The 23,481-nt window shown below is 40.1% G+C and overlaps 1 protein-coding gene across 5 annotated transcripts in view; it reads left to right on the forward strand.

Annotated features, from left to right (window-relative positions):
- LOC122871216 overlaps positions 1–22,836 on the forward strand; it is a 39,886-nt gene extending 17,050 nt beyond the window's left edge. Inside the window, exons 1-6 of one of the 5 annotated variants that reach the window (XM_044186040.1) lie at positions 5,354–5,542; positions 12,273–12,704; positions 14,358–14,498; positions 21,012–21,062; positions 21,663–21,728; positions 21,855–22,836. In XM_044186040.1, the coding sequence (XP_044041975.1) occupies positions 5,491–5,542; positions 12,273–12,704; positions 14,358–14,498; positions 21,012–21,062; positions 21,663–21,728; positions 21,855–21,925 (813 nt within the window). In that variant the 5' untranslated portion in view covers positions 5,354–5,490 and the 3' untranslated portion in view covers positions 21,926–22,836. Of the gene's footprint in view, positions 1–5,353; positions 5,543–12,272; positions 12,705–14,357; positions 14,499–21,011; positions 21,063–21,662; positions 21,729–21,854 lie in introns of those variants that run through there. The other 4 variants (XM_044186048.1, XM_044186059.1, XM_044186068.1 and 1 more) reach the window with 4 other exon arrangements.
- The last annotated feature ends 645 nt before the right edge of the window (positions 22,837–23,481 follow it).

A 23,481-nucleotide genomic window follows, 5' to 3' on the forward strand; every position in this document is an offset into this window, starting at 1 on the left:
GACTTGGAGCTACTGGGGTTAGTTTGAGTGCTTTGCATCTCATCTCTCAACTGTCAAAGTCTGTACCAAAGGCATACAAATGTGATATCGCATTCAGAGAGCACATGTGTAGCGTTGACAGACTCTAACCTGCGTGATGTGGGCAACGGTCTGTGCTCATGTGTTAAAGGGTCCCCTCACCCAGCCTACGGTCTCTGCCACCTCAGGCCTTCGGGCTAGTCGCAGGGGTTTTGAGATGTATGAAAGTACTTTCCTCAGAACGGTTGTGCTGTTGAAGGCCGGCTCAGGAGGTAAAGCGGGTCGTCCACTAATCCCTGGGTTGTCGTTTCGATCCCCGTCTCCTCCAGTCCACATGTCAAAGTGTCTCTTTGGACAAGACACTGAACCCTAAGGCGTTCCTGATGGACATGGCAGCTCTGTCGCCATCGGTGTGTGAATGAGAGCATGACCAATGAAACGCCATCCCGGTGCGTCGGGGTGGAGGCGGAAATCTCAGGGACAGACATCTCAAACCTGGACCAATAAATCCCGGACCCTCACATCTGCATGGAGAACACTAGAGGGAGCTCAGCTGCCGGTGCACAGCTGTGATGTGCTGGTGTTGTTCAGCGTTACTCACTGCCAGTAGTCACGCCTTCTCTCCGTTCACACCAGCCTCACCCTCTCTCTGCTCTGCTCTCCTCGCCCTGCAGCCGCTGGTGAAAACTGCACCAGGCCTCAGCGCACCGCAGCCATCCGCCGGCCAAATTCCATTTTTGTCGTCCCTTTCGAGTTCGATCGGCAGGATGTGGTTTTGACAGAGCAAACAAGTTCTGCACAATTGAAATCATTTAAATCCGGAACCACAAGTCAAATTAGTAAGCACTCAACGTGCTCTGTCCCAGAAAGATGTGCCCGTCTCAGTATCAGTGTTGATATCTGCTCATTACATTTATTTCATTTTTTGGTTTAAAAAAACATCTTTCTTTTCATAATTTGCATATTTTTATTATTTCCTTGTTGCTGCACGATTGCAGCAAAAGTCATTATTGAAGTGCTCCCTGTTTACAGTAGTTTTCAGAGATGACATAATTCCATATCTTTCATAAATCATTATGTTTCACATACTGTACCACACTTAACTGAATTTCAGTTAAAAACCATTCTCAGTTTATAACATATAGAACTATTTTATCACTGGAACTAATGATTATTTATTTATTATTATTATTATTGTTATTTATTATTAATTCATCCGACCAGTTTTATATTTTCTTTATTAATCGATTAGTCATTTGGTCCATAAAATGGCAGAAAATAGTCAAAAATATCCATCGAAATCCCTCTGAGTCCAAGGCGACGTCTTCAGATGTCAGATGTCAACAGTCCGAAACCTGAAGAGGTTCAGTTTATTAGTATGGCGATACATAACAACAGAATCCACAAACTGGAACCAGTCTTGGCATGTTTGCTTTAAAATGACTCAAACAATTGATAATCAAGACTGTTGCTGATTTTAAACAAATCTGTTTAAGCTCTTAATATTATTAATAATAATGTTATTTTGTTGTTATAATAAGCGCAAAGTACTAAATGTAAAAATTAATTAAGAAAGCTGCATAAAACTGCAAAACAAGACAAAACTAAGACAAGAGCAGTAAGCTGCGGCAGTGGAAGACAGGATGAGTGGCACGCGACGCGGCTCTCACATGTTTGTGCTGCTTTGATAACGAATTCTACCAAAACTGCTTTTATAGGTGAGATTTAAAATCCGAGACAGTTCCAGCAGACCTCCTGTTAAATACAAGATACGAGCCTCCAGAACATTTCCATACTCTGTGTGTTGAGTCGCAGAATCAAAGAGGGATTTTTCCTCCTCAGACTGTCTGAGTGGAATTGTCTTTAGAGTTTTTCACAGGACAGAAACAGAAAGTGCCTCCACTTTTTTTGTTTTGTAGAATAATTTCGTGTGTTCTTGTGATCACATCTCACAACCCCTTTTGGGGTCCAGACCCCCAGTTTGAGAAGCACTGCTCTAAGGTTGAAAACCCGTTACAAACGTGTGTGTTTGTGTCAGCCGTGTTTTGGTGATGGAGCGTGTGAAAAGAAAAAGCAGTCAGCGTCTCTGGTGTTTCATGTGAGCTCACCCGGCGGTTCCGGATTGTGTTCTGGCCTACGGTGTGTGAGACACAGCTCGAGCTGATCGACAGGCCGTTAACAGACACATGAGGTGAAGGTCATCCCCGTGAGCAGAAATTCAGACTTCACTGCACACACTTCGTTTCCCAAATTCATGCAAATTCAAATGCTTTGGGCCCCTGAGAAGAGTGAAGAGAGAGCTCTGAACAGTGGTGAGAAAGACGAGCAGAGAGGAGGAGGACGTGAAAGTCTGCGGGGCTTTTGTCGCCTCGACGGCTCCGTAAACCAGAGGCGGAGGATGAGAGAAAACGAGAGTGACGGAGGTGATGGAGTAGAGCGCTGTGTGAAGTCAAAGCTGAGATGAGTCAGGAGGACGAGATATTTCACTTGTGACAGAACCGGGAGATGATGCGTTTAAAACTCCCTCATTCACTCTTCCTACATAAACAAGGTCCTACACACTGAGTCATCCTCCAGGCGTGAAGCATTGCATCATGGTGCTTTGAAATCCAGACTACAATAGAACTTTTCATTTTATTTGAATGCCCTCAGATAAAATGGCTGAAATGAATATAGCACACTAGCTAGAAACTCCCACACTAATGAGCGGCCATATTGGAGGCTGCAAGTGTCATTGAGTCAGAACTGGCCAGACATGGTTAACTCATTAGTGGGCTAGCTGTGACTGGGAGCATGTAACTGCAGCATGTTAGAGAGAAGTGAGCAGTCGCGGTCCTAGTGGTCTCCCCTTTGCTCCAGTGTTACGTTTGGGGAAGGTGGACATTCGGTGAGACACAACAGCTGTTACAAACGTGTGTGGGAGCAGCAGCAGTGTGAAATGTACGACGATAGCTTTTAACTGCCGCTGCCTCTGTTCCCGCGAGCGCCTCAGTTTGGCCTTTTTGTACATGTTTGAAGATTTGAACCCTTTTTTTTAAGAGCACCAGCGTTTGTTCCTGGAGTGTTTTCAGACTCGACCTGTACTGTATACTACTAACATACTTACCTGCATTTTACACAGTGTTCATGTTGCATACCTCTACATACATAAATGACTTATTCTCATACAGAATTCCAATAAAGCACCCTGCATCATTGCATTACATACATATGTGTACAGGTGCTTATTAATAAAATAATGTGGTAAGCTTTATTGTGTTATTAATACATTTTCTTTTAACCAGTAAGCACACAACATGGGGTTTGGGGGTCACTACATATATATATATATATATATATATATATATATATATATATATATATATGTATATATATATATATATATATATATATACTGTATATATATATATGTATATGTATATATATATATACGTATATACATGTATATATATATATAAGTATATGTATATATATACGTATATACATGTATATATATATATAAGTATATGTATATATATATACGTATATACATGTATATATATACATGATATATACAATACATACTATAAGTAGCCTAAATATGAAGTTAGATTCTTCAGCTTTTCCCATTACAGCTGTACACTTTACTAAAAGTATAGTCATTTCTCTGTTATTATCCCACATTTAATGTTGTAAAATGTTGATTTCTCTGTTGTTGTTGTTGTTTTTCTCCTCAGTGAGATTTTACATTCAGGTTTTGTTATAAAACACTGTCGTATGCTATATGCCCACTGTAGAAGATACACTTTCAGAGAATCTGTCTGCATTATTAAAAATACATTAGAAAATAATATAGCTTTAATGATGACAACAGTCATGTGTTTATACTGTAAAACATAACATAACTCTAAAGTCCATAACAGAAAATTATTTTATTTTAATAATTATTGAAAAAATATTTTTAAAAACGTGACACAATTTCAAAGTAGCTTAATTCCTGACTTCTATAATAAACCTTGGAGTGCCCAAAAATAGAAGAATACAATAAAACACTACATGTAGTGTTGAGAGAAGTAGTGAGAGAAGTTTGCTTCACTCATTTCAGCATCAGACGAACCTCTCGGCACTGCTGTCCGCATCCAGCATGTCATATGTCAGCTGAAATGTATATTGTAGAATATTTCCATCTGAAACATGGAGTCTTGTGTTTGAAGAGCGTCTATTCGTATGACTGAAGCACTGGAACACAAATATGATCCTGTCAGACAGTGTGCAATAATTTCATTTTTCACTGTGTCTTCCTCCTAAAAATGATGAGCTGATTTCATAAGCAATAAATTCCATCCACAATTCAATCCAAAGTTTACTGTGGCTAATGTTAGCTAATGCTAAAACTTTACATAGACGCTGCTGTGTAACCGACATTACTCAATCCTACTTGTGCTACTGTTTCACTACATTTTAGCATTTCCACTGTACAACAAAAGTTACATGAGCTCACTTCAAAACCCGGAATCACATACTTGGCCAATAAAGCAGATTCTGATTCTGATTCTGATTAAAGCTCCCTGAGGGGAATAAAAGAGGAGCAGTGAATACTGTTTCTGCTGTAGAAAACATTCCCTCTCCATCGTCGCCTTTACACACCACGGAATTGGCTATGCGAATTGCGTACATGTAGGCGTTAAGTGCAAATGCAAAAAGCGTTTTTTAGTAGGAGTAGTTGTAGACTTACACAGCAACCATGACTGAGTAGTTCACTTGAAGTTGGGTATATATAACCAAACCATAATCCAATCATGCGAGTGAAAAATAATTTTGGGACGACTGAAAAAAATCTCGATAGACAAAAGCATGTTTCTTAACATGGAAACACCACCTTAACTACTACTAACATGGAGTAAGTGAGTAAAAGAACATTTATTTAGTAAGGAGTTTGGTATGGTAAAATGACATTTATTATCCAGTTTGATTATTTCATTTGCTAAATCCTTAACACACCGTTTTGGAGTCCTCGGCCTTCCCTGAAGCCTCGGTGCACTCGTGTACTCTGTCACTCAGCAGAGGCTCGTGACTCACAAACATGTTGAAAAAAGTGAATTTAGTCTAGAGTCACGTAACTCTTCCCTTCACTTCTTCCTCCTACCTCTTCCTCCTTCCTCCCTTCTTATCATCATTTCTTATTTTCCCCACCCTCTCTACCTCTCTTCACCCAGCTCGCTTTGAAGGGAGGAAATCTGCACTTTTGCACAAGCAGCAGCGGCAGCAGGCCGGGGATGAAGTGATTCACTGTATGGAGAGAGAGACAGAGAGACAGAGAGAGAGAGAGAGAGAGAGAGAGAGAGAGAGAGAGAGAGAATGTTACACCTCTGCACCGTTTCCTTTCTCATCAGTTTTTCTGCTGCTGTTGTCTTGATCTGATTTGGGTCGTCTGTTCTCCTGTCGCTCTGTCTGTCTGTCTTCTTCCTCCACTTGGTGTTCATTGTTACTGTGATGGATCTCAGGACTGTTGTGACCATCTCAGCTCTTTTACTCGTGACTGCTGGTAAGTGCATATTATTTTGGGGACATATAGAATATTGAAAAATAGAAGAACCAGGCAATTAAACTGCTTTGGTATGATGTTGGCCTTAACCCCCTCAGATACTGGGACATGCAGGCCTGAAGTGAACTGAACTGACACGGCATACAATATGAACGTGTGGAAAACTAGCCGCAGTCGGCTACCGCTAAGACTAAAGCTTCAGCACAATTCGTAAGACAATACAGAAAATATTTTGATACATCCAACACACAACAAATGAGACAAATATGAGGAAGAACAGACGTGTGTCCATTTTTACACAAAGAACTTTCCATTTTGGACCAACATCTTTCCCAGACAGTCAAAATGTCTCAACAGCATCTTAATCCGTGTCGCCTGGTTACCAGCTCATGCCACCTTCCTGATGAACGGCCAGTTCTGGGTGCCAACACTAGCCTAAAGCGAGCCTGAGGGCTGCTAGCTGGAGCTGACTTTCATGTTGATTATGTAGTAAAATGTTTTCTCATGTGTGGCTCCCAGTTCTACTGACCTATGTCCTGTTTGGTTGTAAAATCACCTGAAAAGTTGGGCTGCATCCAAATATAATGGGTTTGATTCACATAGTGCTCGGTTCTGGAAATCTAGTAGATTTAGCAACAATTTAGGGAGGTGAAGTCTGCTGTTCACTGTACAAACTACTGACAAAAAACTGAGAGCTGTTTACCTGCACGTGGAACATTTGATCATAGGTCAAGCTGAAAAATGCTGTGCTTTTTGCTTTAGGAGTTAGCATACACTGGTACATGCTAATAATAGCAGCGCAGTATCCTCTAAAAGCATCCCTTCCAGTCCTTTCGTTATCATTTCAAACCACGGCACGCACACAGTGACGTTAGCGCGTGCTTATCACACAGCCATGACGAGGCTTTTTGTGTTGTCCCGACTTTCTGCCTCTTTGCTGTTGAATTTCTTTTCGGAGGCCGCTCAGCCTGGTTCAGCAGCTTGTCTCCCAGGCAGCAGAAACCAAAGTAAGGAGACCCTTCTCTCAGCAGACATTTGGACTTGTCAGTCACCAGGTGGACCTGACAAGAAGTCATGTCTGTCTTGGACCAACGCCCTGCTGTTGTGTACGGTGGCTCACTGACATGACTTACTAGCTCACCAAGATGGAACAGAGTGATCGTATATGTTAATTTCCCCTGTGCTTTGCATGCTAGGGCAAGTCAAATTGTCTGCTGTGTAAAAGGTCTATTAACCCAGTAAAACGCAAACAATATTGAGAGCATGAATTACTGATTTGTGCACATGCATTAAAATAAATAAAACACAAAAAAACCCAAACTCCTGCCAGGCTCCATATATTTTTATACTTTTTAATTAACAGAGGAATGGTGACTTCACATTTGTAATTTGTCTGGTCAGAGGTAAAGCCATGTTCAGACCAACAGCAGGTCCCTCATTCATTTCAGTGACAGGGGGGTCACATTGCAAGAGGCTTCAGAAAAAAACCTGGCACCTGGCTCTACTTTCGCCGCAACACAATTCTATGTCATCCTTCATTGATGCACAGACATGTGAGCTGGATGACTTTGTGACACCAGTCTACTGTTTACATCACAGAGGCAGAGCATGGTGACCTTCCACAGATGTAAAACCCTGTCCACGGTGTTATCAACCTCTGTGCAGTGTCTGATCCGTCAAACTCATGGATCTGTTGTCGTACTCAATCTGGCCCCCCAGATCGGATTTCTCATCATTACCTGAAACAACACGTCCCCACCAACGCAGTTGTGTTTTTGTAATGCAGAGCTGGTTTCTGTCTGACCACCCGGTAAGGGCCCCTTGGTAGGGGCCCCAGGACCCCTGGCTCACTGTGAGAGCATTAGAACAGTTATAACAAACAAAACAACAAAGGTGGTTCAACCGTTTCATACACTAAAAGCACTTATTTAAAGTAAGTCGCTCACTAGGCAAATATTAAATGAAAAGTCATTTTGTTTGCTTTGATGATTACATTTTTGAATCTGCTTATTACGCATCAGAATTGACTATAAAGTATTGAGCTTTGACTGAAACCAAACATTGGCTCGGGAGACAATAAGCGATATCCAGATTACTGCGTGACAAATCCAGGACAGAAAGTTTCTACACACTGTGTTTGTTGGAATCCACGGCTAATAAAACTCCAGACTTGACCCACCACTCCCAAATAGTCAAATATCTACGGTAGAACATGCACCTCCATACACATGATATTCAATATGTTTCAGCCTGGGATCAAAATTGAGTTGATTCATTCTCATCGTCCCTTCCAGATCCATCAAGACACAAACCTGTTGGAGAAATGAATGTAGGGAAAATCAGTTTTTAAAATCACAATAACCACTGCGCTACAGTAATGTACTGTACAGTATGAGACAGTCTGCACACCTACATAGCAAAAACTATGTAACCAGGAAGTGAATGATTTTAAATTTGGATTTTAAAACTAGTTTTAAGTACAGAAGGAATATTTAATGCTGACCTAGGAACCTATTGGACTTAGTTCAAGTGAATGTCGCTTGCCTTTTCTTAACAGGCCTTTTTCACTCAACACATGTGACAGTAGGAAAAGCGCCGGTGTAAATAATCTAATGAATGATGGCTGAATGCAGTGTCAGGGTCCTATTGTTCATGCTGGCTCACACTGCCATGGCTCCCTGGGACACTGGGAAATCTTTTCTTTGTGTATTTATTAGGCTGCTGCAAAACAAATCACACATTTGGTCTATTATTGAGTCCTAAAAGTCATCTGTTTCCAGTATAAACAGACTTGTTTCAAGAACCAGTCGGCACTTCTTGAAATAAGACAGAATAAGGAAGACTGCTTCATTAAAAGTCTTGAAAGTTGATTGTGTCTCATTAAGGAGGCAGCTATGGTCATGGAGTTTTTTCAGGTGGTGTAGAGACCTGGCAGGTGGGTCTCTGGCCTCCAACTGTCAGTGTTCATGGGTGGGAAGCTGCTGAGGGATCGTGTCATTGTCACTTCACAGCAAGTCATTTTTAAATGAACATTTTATTGATTTGATCTTGTATAAGTAAAAAACAAAGAATACAAAATGAGAGAAAGAAAAAAATTATATTAATATAAAAATATATGATAATGAAAACACATGCGGAATATAAAACTAAAACATAAAAAGAAAAATAATATATATATATATACCAAATGATACTGATAATTATACCACAATGTCCTCTGTATTAACACCAGCAAAATAATTTGTATATTTTTACTCACCGACCCTGGAGGCATCCACACATCAGTATGTGCCTGTGCAATACCTGTGGAGTGTCAGTATGTTAACTCCTACACTGAACTGCATAAAAACATTTATAATTAAAGCATCTTCAACTCGAAATTTTGAAGTTTCGTTGCTCATGTTAAGCTAATCAGATAATCTTAAAAGGTCATTTTGCTTACCACAATGACACTTTTCATATTTTGTATACATATTCTAAGTTCTCAGAATGTAATTGTTTTATTTATTCCCCCAAAAATGCAGAAGAAGTAGAAAGTAAATGCAGTAATGTAGTTTATGGGCTAAACACGTCAAACCAAATGAAATGAGCTTTTTGTCCTGAAATGAAGAGTAACCTCAACAACTACTGAGAGCTTGATGTTTTCCTTTAAAAAATCAATTAAAGGTTAGATAGAGTTGATCAATACTGTGCTTCTGTCAGAGTGTATAAAGTGTCTAATAAAAGCTTCCTAATGGCCCAGGAACAGAAGACAAAGAAACAGCTCAGTAGAACTTAGTAGAACAGTAGAACTTTGGTCCATCCAAAAAAAAACATTTCACATTTACCCGTAGTGGCACTAGCTATGCAGATAGTTTCAGCTCTGTTTGCAGAGGCTTTGAAATCCGTGCCGCTGAAACTTGTGCCGCCACCCAAACGCAGCGGAGCTGAATAGAAACAGGTTTGTGGTGTTCAGAGCATCAAAAAGTGACATTTGAAAAAACTGACAGAGCTGTGACTGTTTTTATTGAGAACCGGTTTTGATAGTTCCAGTGAAAACGAAGTGTCTGCACAACTACATACCTCGATGGGTAAATGAGAAAATGTGTTAGTTTATTTATTTATTTGGAGGGGGTTGAAGTGGCTCTTAAATAAATGTGTTTTGCTGTGTTTTATGTACTGTGCTGATTCTTAAATTATAAACGTGCGAAATGATCATGAAAACACATTGCAGGTGAATATAAAAAAAATGATGTGATCAGCAAAACTCATTCAAGTTGAACCCTGATTACATATTTAAAATTGATCAATATTGCACTGGTTGTGTATATGGGAAGACTTTATCCTGTACTGATTGTAATGTGACATCATGATTCGGTTCAATACAAATACACTTTTGTTGTTCATGTTCTTCTTAAAGAAGTATTAATAATGTGGTTTCTCTCCTATTGATCCTGATATTCTAATCAGTAGATTAAAACAGTGGGTGAGTATTTGTGAATAGTGCTGGCGTGGTTCTCATCTGTCAAATATATATATGTTTCCATTGATTCAGAGATAGCATGTGGTGTACCTCAAGGATCAATTCTTGGACCAATCGTATTCTCACTGCATGCTACCATTAGGACATATCATTTGTCATGCTAACATGTCCTTTCACTGTAGATGACAGTCAGCCAGGTTACTTACTAAGACCTCTGCTTTCATCACCCAATTTAGCCTCTTTGACTGCCAGTTTCTGTCAGGGTCCATTTTACAATCTTACTGATTACATACCACACTTTTCATGCTTATTTTTAACTCCTCACTGTCCCAAGAGACCTCATAGATCTCGTAGTTTAGGTCTTTTAGCTGTTCCAGAGTCCAGGTTCAAATCTAGAGGATGATCAAGTTTTAGCTGTATTGGCACCTTGGCTTTGGAACGGTGTTCATATTCATTCTGAGTCGCCTCATTGTCCGACCAATAGCTTGCACTGTACAGCTCTCAGTGGCATCAGGTAGTACGTGCACACACATGCACACAGACATTTTATAAATTTTATTGGTCAGGCTTTCACAAAACCATTTCTTATGCACAAGAACATTAAATTAGATATAAACTGTAATACAGTTGTTATTTGTTTTAAAGATGCCTCTTCATGGTGGGCAGTGCAGTGTGAGAGGCTACAGGACTTTAGGGCTACATAGCTGTGATCAAGGTTTAAAGCAGACTATCACAGAGTATAAGCTTGATGTTTAAAAAGGCTCAGTCATTTCCTCAAACAGCTGCTCGCTGTAGTTTTTAGTCAAACAGGAGGAAACAGTGCATCTGTTGGGGACTATTTCCAGCGGCGGATGAATCCACATGTGGTGCTGTAGTGAGTGTTTGGGGCAGCAGGACGGTGTGTGTGGGACTGAGTCAGAATAAACTCCAGTGTGTGTGTTCGTGGTGATGAAGGAACATGTCACCCAGTGCAGCAGTGCGGCTCTATGGCACAGAGGAAGAAGATGTATCAGGCACACACACAATACTTGATAGTAGGATATATTCATTGATCCCACATACAAGTATTGTAAATTAAATTCTGATGACAATTATTAACCAAAATTTATTTCATTCCTAAGTGAGCCAGACAGATTGTGAGACTCCAGGCATTGACCACAAACTTAAAACTATTGGAATATTTGAAGAATGTTTTCTCAGCTTTCTGCTCACCTTTGGTACATGACTATCATATCTCACATTATAACACGCACGCAACAATAACAAATTATAACAGGTCGGCACAGCAGCCAATCTGAAAGCAAAAGAATAGCCTAATCACCTACTGTATATCCAAAAATGATACATAGAAATTATTTATTTGAAGGTACCTTATACAAACTGCTTTGGTCCAACAATGTTTTAATCAAAATGGACAAAATAAGAGGCATAATCTGACCGTACACATCATTTGGAAATACAACTCATACCTGTAGGGCCCATGGACGGGCCCCGTCACACGATGGGCCCTAGTATAGCTGCACTGCCTAGACTTCCACCACTGACCACGTTACCACCAGACTTTATGCTACTGTTTTTGTATTCTCTTTATCTCTTCTTTCTTTATCTGATGACTTAGTATGATTATTGCAACGTTTTTATGTTACTTTTAGACATCCCTTATCTACCATGTTTATGCATTTGTGTCTGAATTAATTTTTTTGCTTTTTGCCCTTGTTTGCTATTAGAGTTTGCTATTCTAATAGTATTATACTGTAAATATCAAAAGGTGCTACACACAAGGCAGTCGATTAGTTATATATATACATATATAATGTTTAACAAAAAATTCAAACCACTATTTTAACAACAATTTTCATCAACAATGAACCCATATACTCAATAAATGATTTATTTCCATCTTTACCACAAAGAGCACTGTCCTCTCTTTCTAGTGTCTTTTTCGGTGAATTCAAATAAAAATGAAGAGGACGTGGGGGACTCTTTTCAGCCCTGATTATTGTCCGCGGGTGTTCCTTTCAGGTTGCATACACCCCCAACATCCTCCAGCAAGAATGCAGTCTTGCTTGTATGTTGCCTGAAAGGCGAAACATAGGGCAAAAAAGACTCCAGAATATCAGCAGCTTCAGTTACAGTATTGCAGCAGGGTTGGTGTCAAATGAACCCGGCAGGTTTGAACCTCCAGTAAATGTTTTCCATGAATGTGGACCAGAACAGAGCGGTACTGTTGAACCAGTGTGTTGATCTCTGTGTTCTCCATACTAACAGATGTCTGTCTCTCAGAATCAGATCCAACAACACTTGGGACAAACGTGAGAGATACTTCCTTCCCCGCAGAGCCCAACAGCACCACCAGCAACTGTTCCTGCCCCAGTGCAGCTCCAGCAGCCACTGCTGCCCCCAACTCCAGCCCCAGCAGCGCTGCACCTGCCTTGGGCCTCCTCACAGTTAAATGGACGAGAAAATGTGAAGGAAAAGTTTACCTGATGCTCTATCATCCCTCCAACTCCTCCTTGCCTGTCTGTCATGGCAGTGAGACAGGCGTCCAGAGTCTTCTGAGAAATGTGTGTGAGAACACGAAAGGTTGTAAAGGCGCACCACGCTGGGAAAACAGCAAACAGCAGCTGAATGGTTATCACATCACAGAGAGCGGAGCAAAGGAGCAGACCAGCTGTGGCACACTGAGCGTCCACTGCACAGGTTGGTCTACTGTCTGTGGATGTGAGCTCGTTTCATGATGCTAACGTGATGCAGTGTAAAACCACAAGACACCACAGCACCACTGTCAGTCTGCCTACAGGTTAGGTCTGTGTTGTTTTGTAGTATCGTTTGGATGTTTAAATACAGGTGCCAGTTTGATTTTTGGTACTAATCCCAAAACAATTCTTGAACTTGAGTTTTTCTATAAAACCAATTTTTCATCTTTTGAAACCAAACTTATCAAAAGCATTTGTGTTTAACAGTGTCTTAAAACAAACAGCCAAATAAGAACTGAAGAAAATTGTGATTTAAATCAGGAACTCTCTGATCCAAGTAAACTAAGAATAAAATAAACTTTATATAGCACTTTTCGAAACAAAGTGCTTTACAAAACAAAATAAAACTGGTAGACAAACAATGATAAAACAATTTAAAAACAGTATAGCATTGCAGTATGGCATTCAATGCGGCTTTCAGTATGTTACAGTGTTCAATCCTCTTTTCAATGTAAATGAGTGCTATGAACGTTTTGGATACTTAAAAAGTACTGGCTCATATTTAACACAAGATTCTGTCACTGTTTAGGAACACTGCAACAGCAGAGATGAGACAAAAGTGAGCTTCTTACAGCACAGAAAAAAGGAGACTCTTCACATAATTCTGACTCAGTATCTCATAATTAGGAGAAAAGATCTTGTAATTATGAGATAAGAGATGATTGAGAATGGCAGCATGGTTATCTGTCGTTCAGTCTTCAGACACATATACAGAGCACATCTTATCCACTTGTTGTCAGTCCAGTCCAGCTAATACAGACTTCACTCTTCACTTAACTTTAGAAATTGTTTTTGCTATGTCAGTGTTTGCTGTCAACACTGATAGTTAACTTGCACCCAAGCTGTTTCCACAGCAATGCAGTGCCGTCAGCAGCGGTGTGACTGATCACTTAGTGATGCTGATGTAGCGTAAGATCATCCTGATAAAAGGAGGACAGATATCGGCCTTTTGAACTGCTCACTGCACAGAACAAGTCCTGCAGCTGCTGTTTGAACACTGCTTTTGTTCTGTGTGCCCCCTTTTAACTGACCCAGCTACTACAACAACCTCCAACATCAGATCTCACAGCTAGACAGCAGACGTTATTTCATCTGCAGCTGACTGAACAGAAGCATTTCCCTCATGGTTGTCATTTGTCTCTGTTTCTGATTTCAAAACTGGAAAACCATGCCTTTTCTGCAAACGCTGTCAAATGTGAGCTAAAAAAGCTACACTTTGTAGTTTCTGAATAAATATAGGGAGATTAGATCTATGCTAGTTCTAACTCAAGGGTTTGGAGTTTCAAGATGCAGCCAGTTCTGTCATCATTTCATGGATTTTCAGTGGATGTTTTCCAGACCTGAATCTGGAAACTGACCTGCAGAGAAATAGTCTGCACTTATGAGGCTTGCAATTGGCCTTTTTGTAATATTTTCACATTATTAAAGACGGAGGGGTTTGAGGAAATGAGCCCAAATTTCCTGGACCAGTCCAGAGTTTGGATTCATTACTTCATGTGGAGAAGATTCCCCACCGCTGACCATACCACACTGAACCGCCATCATGTTTTGATTTGATTTTGGTTTGTGTGTGTGTGTGTGTGTGTGTGTGTGTGAGTGTTTTCAGTTGAGGTCCTTGCAGATGTACAAGGGCAGCTGCATGCCTACAAAGTGGTGACAGCTTTGCTCTGCTGTGTGCTGCTGGTCCTGTTACTGATCCGCTTCACAAGACCCACCGTCAAAGCCCTGCAGAAGAGACGTGAGTACACACACACACACACACACACACAGATTTGCTTACTGACTTGCATCTCTACATATTCAAACTCAGTCTGCAGTCTTCACACTCTTGGAGGAACAGATGCTCACACATCTGTATGCCTCCAAATTCCTACAGAAACACACACACACAATAGACACATTACACGTGTGTGCATACAATCAGAATTGACTGACCTAAAAAGTCAAAAATTTTCAGATTAAGACATGTCAGATTAAAGATTATGTTCAAGAAAGACTGTTGTCTTGATTCCAAAGGATTCTGTCAGACTGAAACAAAGAGACGGAACACAAAAAACACATCACAACACAACACAACACATCACAACACAACACATCACAACACAACACAACACAACACATCACAACACAACACAACACAACACAACACAACACATCACAACACAACACAACACAACACATCACAACACAACACAACACAACACAACACATCACAACACAACACATCACAACACAACACAACACAACACATCACAACACAACACAACACAACACAACACAACACAACACAACACAACACAACACAACACAACACAACACAACACAACACATCACAACACAACACAACACAACACAACACAACACAACACAACACATCACAACACAACACAACACAACACAACACATCACAACACAACACACAAAAGCACAACAAAGCACAACACAACACATCAAAGCACAACACAACACAACACAACACAACACATCACAACACAACACAACACAACACATCACAACACAACACAACACAACACATCACAACACAACACAACACACAAAAGCACAACAAAGCACAACACAACACATCAAAGCACAACACAACACAACACAACACAACACAACACAACACATCACAACACAACACAACACACAAAAGCACAACAAAGCACAACACAACACATCACAACACAACACATCACATCACAACACATCAAAGCACAACACAACACAACAAAGCACAACACAACAAAACACAACGCATCAAAGCACAACACAACACCACACATCACAACACATCAAAGCACAACACAACACAACACAACACATCACAACACAACACAACACAACACATCACAACACAACACAACACACAAAAGCACAACAAAGCACAACACAACACATCAAAGCACAACACAACACAACACAACACAACACATCACAACACAACACAACACAACACACAAAATCACAACACAACACAACACAACACAACACATCACAACACAACACACAAAAGCACAACAAAGCACAACACAACACATCAAAGCACAACACAACACAACACAACACATCACAACACAACACAACACACAAAAGCACAACAAAGCACAACACAACACATCACAACACAACACATCACATCACAACACAACACATCACAACACATCAAAGCACAACACAACACAACAAAGCACAACACAACAAAACACAACGCATCAAAGCACAACACAACACCACACATCACAACACATCAAAGCACAACACAACACAACAGAACACAACACATCAAAGCACAACACAACACATCACAACACAACACAACACATCAAAGCACAACACAACACATCACAACACAACACATCAAAGCACAACACAACACAACAAAGCAAAACACAACACAACACAATGCATCAAAGTACAACACATCAAAACACAACACAACACAACGCATCAAAGCACAACACAACATCACACAACACAACAAAGCACAACACAACACAACACAACACAACACATCACAACACAACACAACACAACACAACACAACACATCAAAGCACAACACAACACATCACAACACATCAAAGCACAACACAACACAACACAACACATCACAACACATCAAAGCACAACACAACACAACACAACACAACAAAAAACAACACAACACAACAAAGCACAACACATCACAACACAACACAACAGAACACAACAAAAAACAACACAACACAACAGAATAGAACACAACACAACAAAAAACAACACAACACAACAGAACACAACACAACACATCAAAGCACAACACAACACATCACAACACAACACAACACATCAAAGCACAACACAACACAACGCATCAAAGCAAAACACAACACAACACAATGCATCAAAGTACAACACATCAAAACACAACACAACACAACGCATCAAAGCAAAACACAACACAACACAATGCATCAAAGTACAACGCATCAAAGCACAACACAACATCACACAACACAACAAAGCACAACACAACACATCACAACACAACACAACACATCACATCACAACACAACACATCACAACACATCAAAGCACAACACAACACAACAAAGCACAACACAACAAAACACAACGCATCAAAGCACAACACAACACCACACAACGCATCAAAGCACAACACAACACAACACAACAAAGCACAACACAACACAACAAAAAATAACACAACACAACAAAGCACAACACATCACAACAGAATAGAACACAACACAACAAAACACAACACAAAAGAACACAACACAACAGAACACAACACATCAAAGCACAACACAACACATCAAAGCACAACACAACACATCACAACACAACACATCAAAGCACAACACAACACAACAAAGCAAAACACAACACAACACAATGCATCAAAGTACAACACATCAAAACACAACACAACACAACGCATCAAAGCACAACACAACATCACACAACACAACAAAGCACAACACAACACAACACAACACATCACAACACAACACAACACATCACATCACAACACAACACAACACAACACATCAAAGCACAACACAACACATCACAACACATCAAAGCACAACACAACACATCACAACACATCAAAGCACAACACAACACAACAAAGCACAACACAACAAAAAACAACACAACACAACAAAGCATAACACATCACAACGCAACACAACAGAACACAACAAAAAACAACACAACACAACAAAAAACAACACAACACAACACAACAGAATAGAACACAACACAACACAACACAAAAGAACACAACACAACAGAACACATCACAACACAACAACAAACAACACAACACAACTCAACAGAATAGAACACAACAGAACACAACACAACACAATAGAACACAACCAAACAGAGTATAATATAAACGAACAGACTATAATCATTCAGTTTAGTTTAGTTTCTTCCTTTATTTGACAGGTACAGTGCATGTTAATAATTAAATTACATTTAATTTGCCAATTCATAGCAGAAGTTATATCATTGCACTTTTCCTATAGAGAACCTAGACAGTACTCTTTATAATATTAATTTCAGAGACCCAACAAATCCCACCATGAGCAAGCATTTGGCGACAGTGGCAAGGTAAAAGAAGCAGAGAAGCAGAAACCTCGGACAAAACCAGACTCACGTTGGCGGGCATCCACTGCTGCCGTGTTAGGTTTTTTTTGGGGGGGGGTTGCACAATGCAATATAGCAGCATAACTAAGGGTTGGTTCAGGAATCACCCAAGTCAGCCCTAACTATCAGCTATATCAAAGTGGAAAGTCTTAAGCCTACTCTTAAATGTGGAGATGGTATCTGCCTCCCGAACCCAAACTGGGATCTGATTCCACAGGAGAGGAGCTTGATAACTGAAGGCTCTGGCTCCCAATCTACTTTTGGAGACTCTAGGAACCATAAGTAACCCTGCATTCTGGGAGCGCAGTGTTCTAGTCGGATAATAAGGTATTATGACATCTTTAAGATACGATGGTGCCAGACCATTAAGAGCTTTGTAGGTGAGGAGAAGGATTTTAAATTCTATTCTGGATTTTACAGGGAGCCAGTGCAGAGAAGCTAATATTGGAGAAATATGATCTCTTTTCTTAGTTCTTGTCAGTACACGTGCCGCAGCATTCTGGATCAACTGGAGAGTCTTAAGGGACTTATTCGGGCAGCCAGATAATAAGGAATTGCAGTAGTCCAGCCTAGAAGTAACAAATGCATGCACTAATTTTTCGGCATCATTTTGAGACAAGATGTGCCTGATTTTTGCAATGTTATGTAGGTGAAAATAGACAGTCCTTGAAGTTTGTTTCATGTGGGAACCCTGATCAAAGATAACTCCGAGGTTCCTTACGGTGCTGCTGGAGGCCAGAGCAATGCCATCTAGAGTAACTATATCTTTAGATAATGTGTCTCGGAGGTGTTTGGGACCAAGTACAATAACTTCAGTCTTGTCAGAGTTTAACATCAGAAAGTTGCAGGTCATCCAGGTCTTTATGTCCTTAAGGCATGCTTGAAGTTTAGTTAACTGGTTAGTTTCATCTGGCTTGATCGATAGATATAATTGGGTATCATCTGCATAGCAATGAAAGTTTATGGAGTGTTTCCTAATAATGTTGCCTAGAGGAAGCTATATATATATAAGGTATATATAAGGTGAATAGAATCGGTCCAAGCACAGAACCTTGTGGAACTCCATGACTAACTTTTGCGTGCATGGAGGGCTCGCTGTTAACATGTACAAACTGAGATTGATCTGATAGATAGGATTTAAACCAGCTTAGTGCGGCTCCTTTAATGCCAATTAGATGTTCCAGTCTCTGTAATAGGATGTGATGGTCAATGGTGTCGAACGCAGCACTAAGATCTAACAAGACAAGTACAGAGACAAGTCCATTATCTGATGCAATTAAAAGGTAATTTGTAATTTTCACCAGTGCTGTCTCTGTGCTATGATGCACTCTAAATCCTGACTGAAAATCCTCAAATAAACTATTGTTATTTAGAAAGTCACACAACTGATTGGCGACTGCTTTCTCAAGGATCTTAGAGAGAAAGGGAAGGTTAGATATAGTTCTATAGTTGGCTAAAACCCCTGGATCAAGGGTGGGCTTTTTAAGAAGCGGTTTAATTACAGCTACTTTAAAGGATTGTGGTACATAGCCTGTTAATAAAGACAGATTGATCATATCCAGTAAAGAGGTGCCAACAAAGGGTAAAACATCTTTAAGCAACCTAGTTGGAATGGGGTCTAAGAGACAGGTTGATGGCATAGATGAATTAATCGTCGAACATTTCTGATAATATGCCAGAGTTAGTCAGAAAGGCTCATTTTCATCTATTGTCCCCAGGCAGGCAATAGTTATGAATAAAAGCATAGAAAATACAATCAGTGATAAAAGCAGTGAAAAATATGCAGATATAAACAGAGACTGCACTTTATAGAGACAAAAGAGACAACTCTTATGACACACAGAATCAACAACAGCTTGACCACAGTCAATAAATCAACAGACAGCAAGACAACACCAGACCTGGTGAAGTGTGAAGAATACTGCACAATATAATAGAACAGAACACAATAGAATTGAATACAGTTGAACAGAATAGAACACAACAGAAAATAACAAAATAGAATAGAATAGAACACAATAGAATATAACAGGACACAATGGAATTGAATAGAACAGAACAGGATAGAGTACACAATAGAATAGAATTTAATAAACCTGCTGTAAATAATCATCAGTTCTCATATCTTCATGGCGCGTCTGGGCTGATTTGGTCTGAAGAAACAAGTCAGGGCTTCGTAGGTGTGGATCTGAAGCACTGGCCACAGGTGCACATGGTGCAGCGGCTCACTGTTGGTCATAACCAGTGTGTGACTGGCCAGTCAGAAGCTGTGTGTGTTGTGTTCTGATCATTCTGTAAGTTTTGCTCCAAAAGCTTCCTGCAGCAGGAAACTGATATCCTGTGGGAGGTACAGAGCACTGAAGTACGTGACATCACCTTTTTCTAAATTAAGCCCCGCCCACCTCAAATCAGTGAGAAGGGCAAACGCAAAATGTTGTGTTCATGTAGAAACCCATCACTCAGTGGTAAGAAGTTGATCAAGAAAATATGTATTCAGGGCATTGAGGGGTCAGTTCACACAAATCTGATATTAATATATACCACTATATTATATATATAAATACTTTGGCACTTACCTCTACTTGTATTGAGCTACAAAGATAGCTCTGCTTTTATATGTCTAGCCCAGATAGATGAGAGGTAGGGTGCCCTTTAATCACAACATCCCTAGTTCGAGTCCGGCTGGGGACCTGTGTTGCATGTCATTCCCTGTCTCTCTCTCTGCCATCATTTCCCTCATTTCCTGTCGGTTTCTAGTGTCTACTCTCTAATGAAGGCAGAAATAAATTTCAATAGGGGTAGGCAGAAAAAAAAATAAGAGGTGCACATCATTTTGGTGTGCAGGCAGCACAAGCACAAAATCTATAAGTCTTTGCAACATGCAACATGTCATATTCACAACAAGTCACTCCAGTACAAAATACACAAGGCCTCACCATGTTTCACAAAAACATTACCCCCTAGAGTTCATTGCTAATGACTGCAACTTTCAGACTGAGACAAAATCAGGCTTATAGTTCTATGAATTATCCCTGGAGTATTTACATGCATGTTCAGTGGTTTGTTGCTATGTTGTTGGTTTTCAGTATCAGACAGGAGGCAGAATCGCTGGATCGGACCGACACAGAGTCACAGTGGTGAGTCACAAACACACATACACATTCTTAAAGGATAAGTGTGGTGATTTTAACTTTTAACTTTACTGTCAACATTGTACTGTGTGTGTATCACAGCCCTTCTTCCTCTGAGCTGCAGAGCTCCACTGTTGTCCAGAAACTATTAAAACACATCAGTGAGCCGTTCTGCTGCACTGGGTGACATGTTCCTTCATCACCACGAACATACACACTGGAGTTTATTCTGACTCAGTCCCACACACACCGTCCTGCTGCCCCAAACACTCACTACAGCACCACATGTGGATTCATCCGCCGCTGGAAATAGTCCCCAACAGATGCACTGTTTCCTCCTGTTAGTCTGATAAAAACTACAGCGAGCAGCTGTTTGAGGAAATGACTGAGTATATATTTGTGAGCTGTTTTGAAAGTTTTCTGTCTTCAGGAGGAACCAATGGGCCGAGTGGCACAGACAGGAAGTCAGACAGTATTGAGAGACGGACTAACGCACTGTTGGTTTGAGTCTACATAAGAGATTTGTTGACAGTAAGAACAATAAGGAATAACACCAGAGTTATCATTTTAATGTTTGTCTCTCTTGGGTTTATGTCTCTGTCTCAGTGTCTTATCATCGAGGGAAAACTGCAGTTAAAAACAATGACGGAGAGAAGAGACTGTCCTACCCTGGTAACACACAGACACACACACATTTAGAATGTTAAACCAACCATACAGTATAGTTAGCTCACTGCTCTTCCAGCAGTTATTCTATTGTTTTAATCTGACTGCTCTTCCTGTATGTTGTCAAATCAGCTCTGGAGCGACTGGCAGTCAGTGACAGCAGAGAGCCTTCATCCAACAGGAACAGTGACTTCAACTTCTGACACGCTTCTTCTTCCTCTATCTTCATCATCATCATCATCCTCTATATGTGGGCTGAACATGTGTTTTCATATGTGACTATCTCCAGATTGTATCTTTGTGCAGGAATATCACCCCTGTTTGTCGAGGAATTACTTACCAATACATTATTCAAGATCATGTAAAAGTGATACTTCATCTTTTCATATACCTGCATTTGCTGCATCCCATACTAAAAATTCTGTTATAGCCAATAGTCAGTATTTACAACCATCAATGTATAGTATCGTATATAAACTCAATTAAGCAGCCCTTTTTATAAATTAAACTGGAAAATGACACCAGAACAGGTATTATCAACCTGACTGAAGTTATATTAAGATGTGATATTTTAATGGAACCTTACAATATTTTGGGAAACACACTTATTAGCCATCATTGTACATTTTACTCATACATTCTGGTTTTAGCAGTTAGCATTGGAGCTACTTCTTAAATAACAACCGCTGGGCACAGCAACTTAAAAAGTCCTGAATGGTGTTGGATACACTGGTGACTAGCTTGTTTGCTAAAAAGCTCCAACATGTAAATCAAACAGCAGTGGAGTTGTTAGAAGGTGTATTTTTCACTTTTTACCAGGCTGGCAGTTTCCTTCTCCCAGTCTTTGTGCTAAGCTAGGCTAAACACATTCAGGACCTATCTCTGTACTGGACAAACAGGGATAAAACTGAGAAACTCACAAACAACAAGAGTAGTTTCCAAAACGTTTCTTTAATCAGAAAAACATTCATAAAAAACTTTCTGAGAATATTGATTCAATAACATCTGATTCACTGACATTGTAACATAATGAGTTTTGTTGCTTTTGTTGACCGTTTGGGATTTTGGATTAATATTGTGAACTTATTATTTTCAGTAAAATGATCTAAGTTGAGTTTGTCCTGATTTGTTGTCTTTGAAGTAGGTAAATGGAAAATGTTGTAGATTTTTGAGAAGACAGAAAGACAGCGAGGAGGAGGAGGAGAGAGTGAGAGATGAAGGTGGTTACTAAGTGCAGAGATGTGGTTTCCTCTGCCGTTGACACCAATTTCCTGTTAGTGTTATTTCTGTCGTAACCTGTATATCTTTCCCCCTCTCCCCCAGTCTCCTTCTCTCTTTCTCATCCTTGTTGTCTTCTCATATTTCTTCCAGTCCCACCTCATTCTTTTCAGTTATCTCTTGTCTTCTCTTTTGTCTGCCTCTGTTCTTAGCTTCCTCCCTCTTTCTCTTTTCGTCTCCTGTGTGGTGAAGTCAGGGTTCAGGTTGATTGTTCATTCCTGTGTTCATCATTACACAACATCTCAGTAATCACTGATTGGCTTTTATCAAAACCTCTCTAATAGTGGTGTAGAAGAAATGAGACTGACGCACATCATTCTGATGGCACAGTGAACACAGTCTGGCTTGTTTGTTTAGCCACACTGTGTTCACTTTGTCTGCACATCAGCTGACGTGTATTCTCAGTTTAGAGATAAATTCAAACTAACTTTGAGATTTACCGGTTGTTGTTTCTTGGTTGGCTCAAAATAAATGAGGATTG

This window comes from Siniperca chuatsi, linkage group LG3, assembly GCF_020085105.1.
Source record: "Siniperca chuatsi isolate FFG_IHB_CAS linkage group LG3, ASM2008510v1, whole genome shotgun sequence".
In the NCBI taxonomy this organism is placed as follows: domain Eukaryota; kingdom Metazoa; phylum Chordata; class Actinopteri; order Centrarchiformes; family Sinipercidae; genus Siniperca; species Siniperca chuatsi.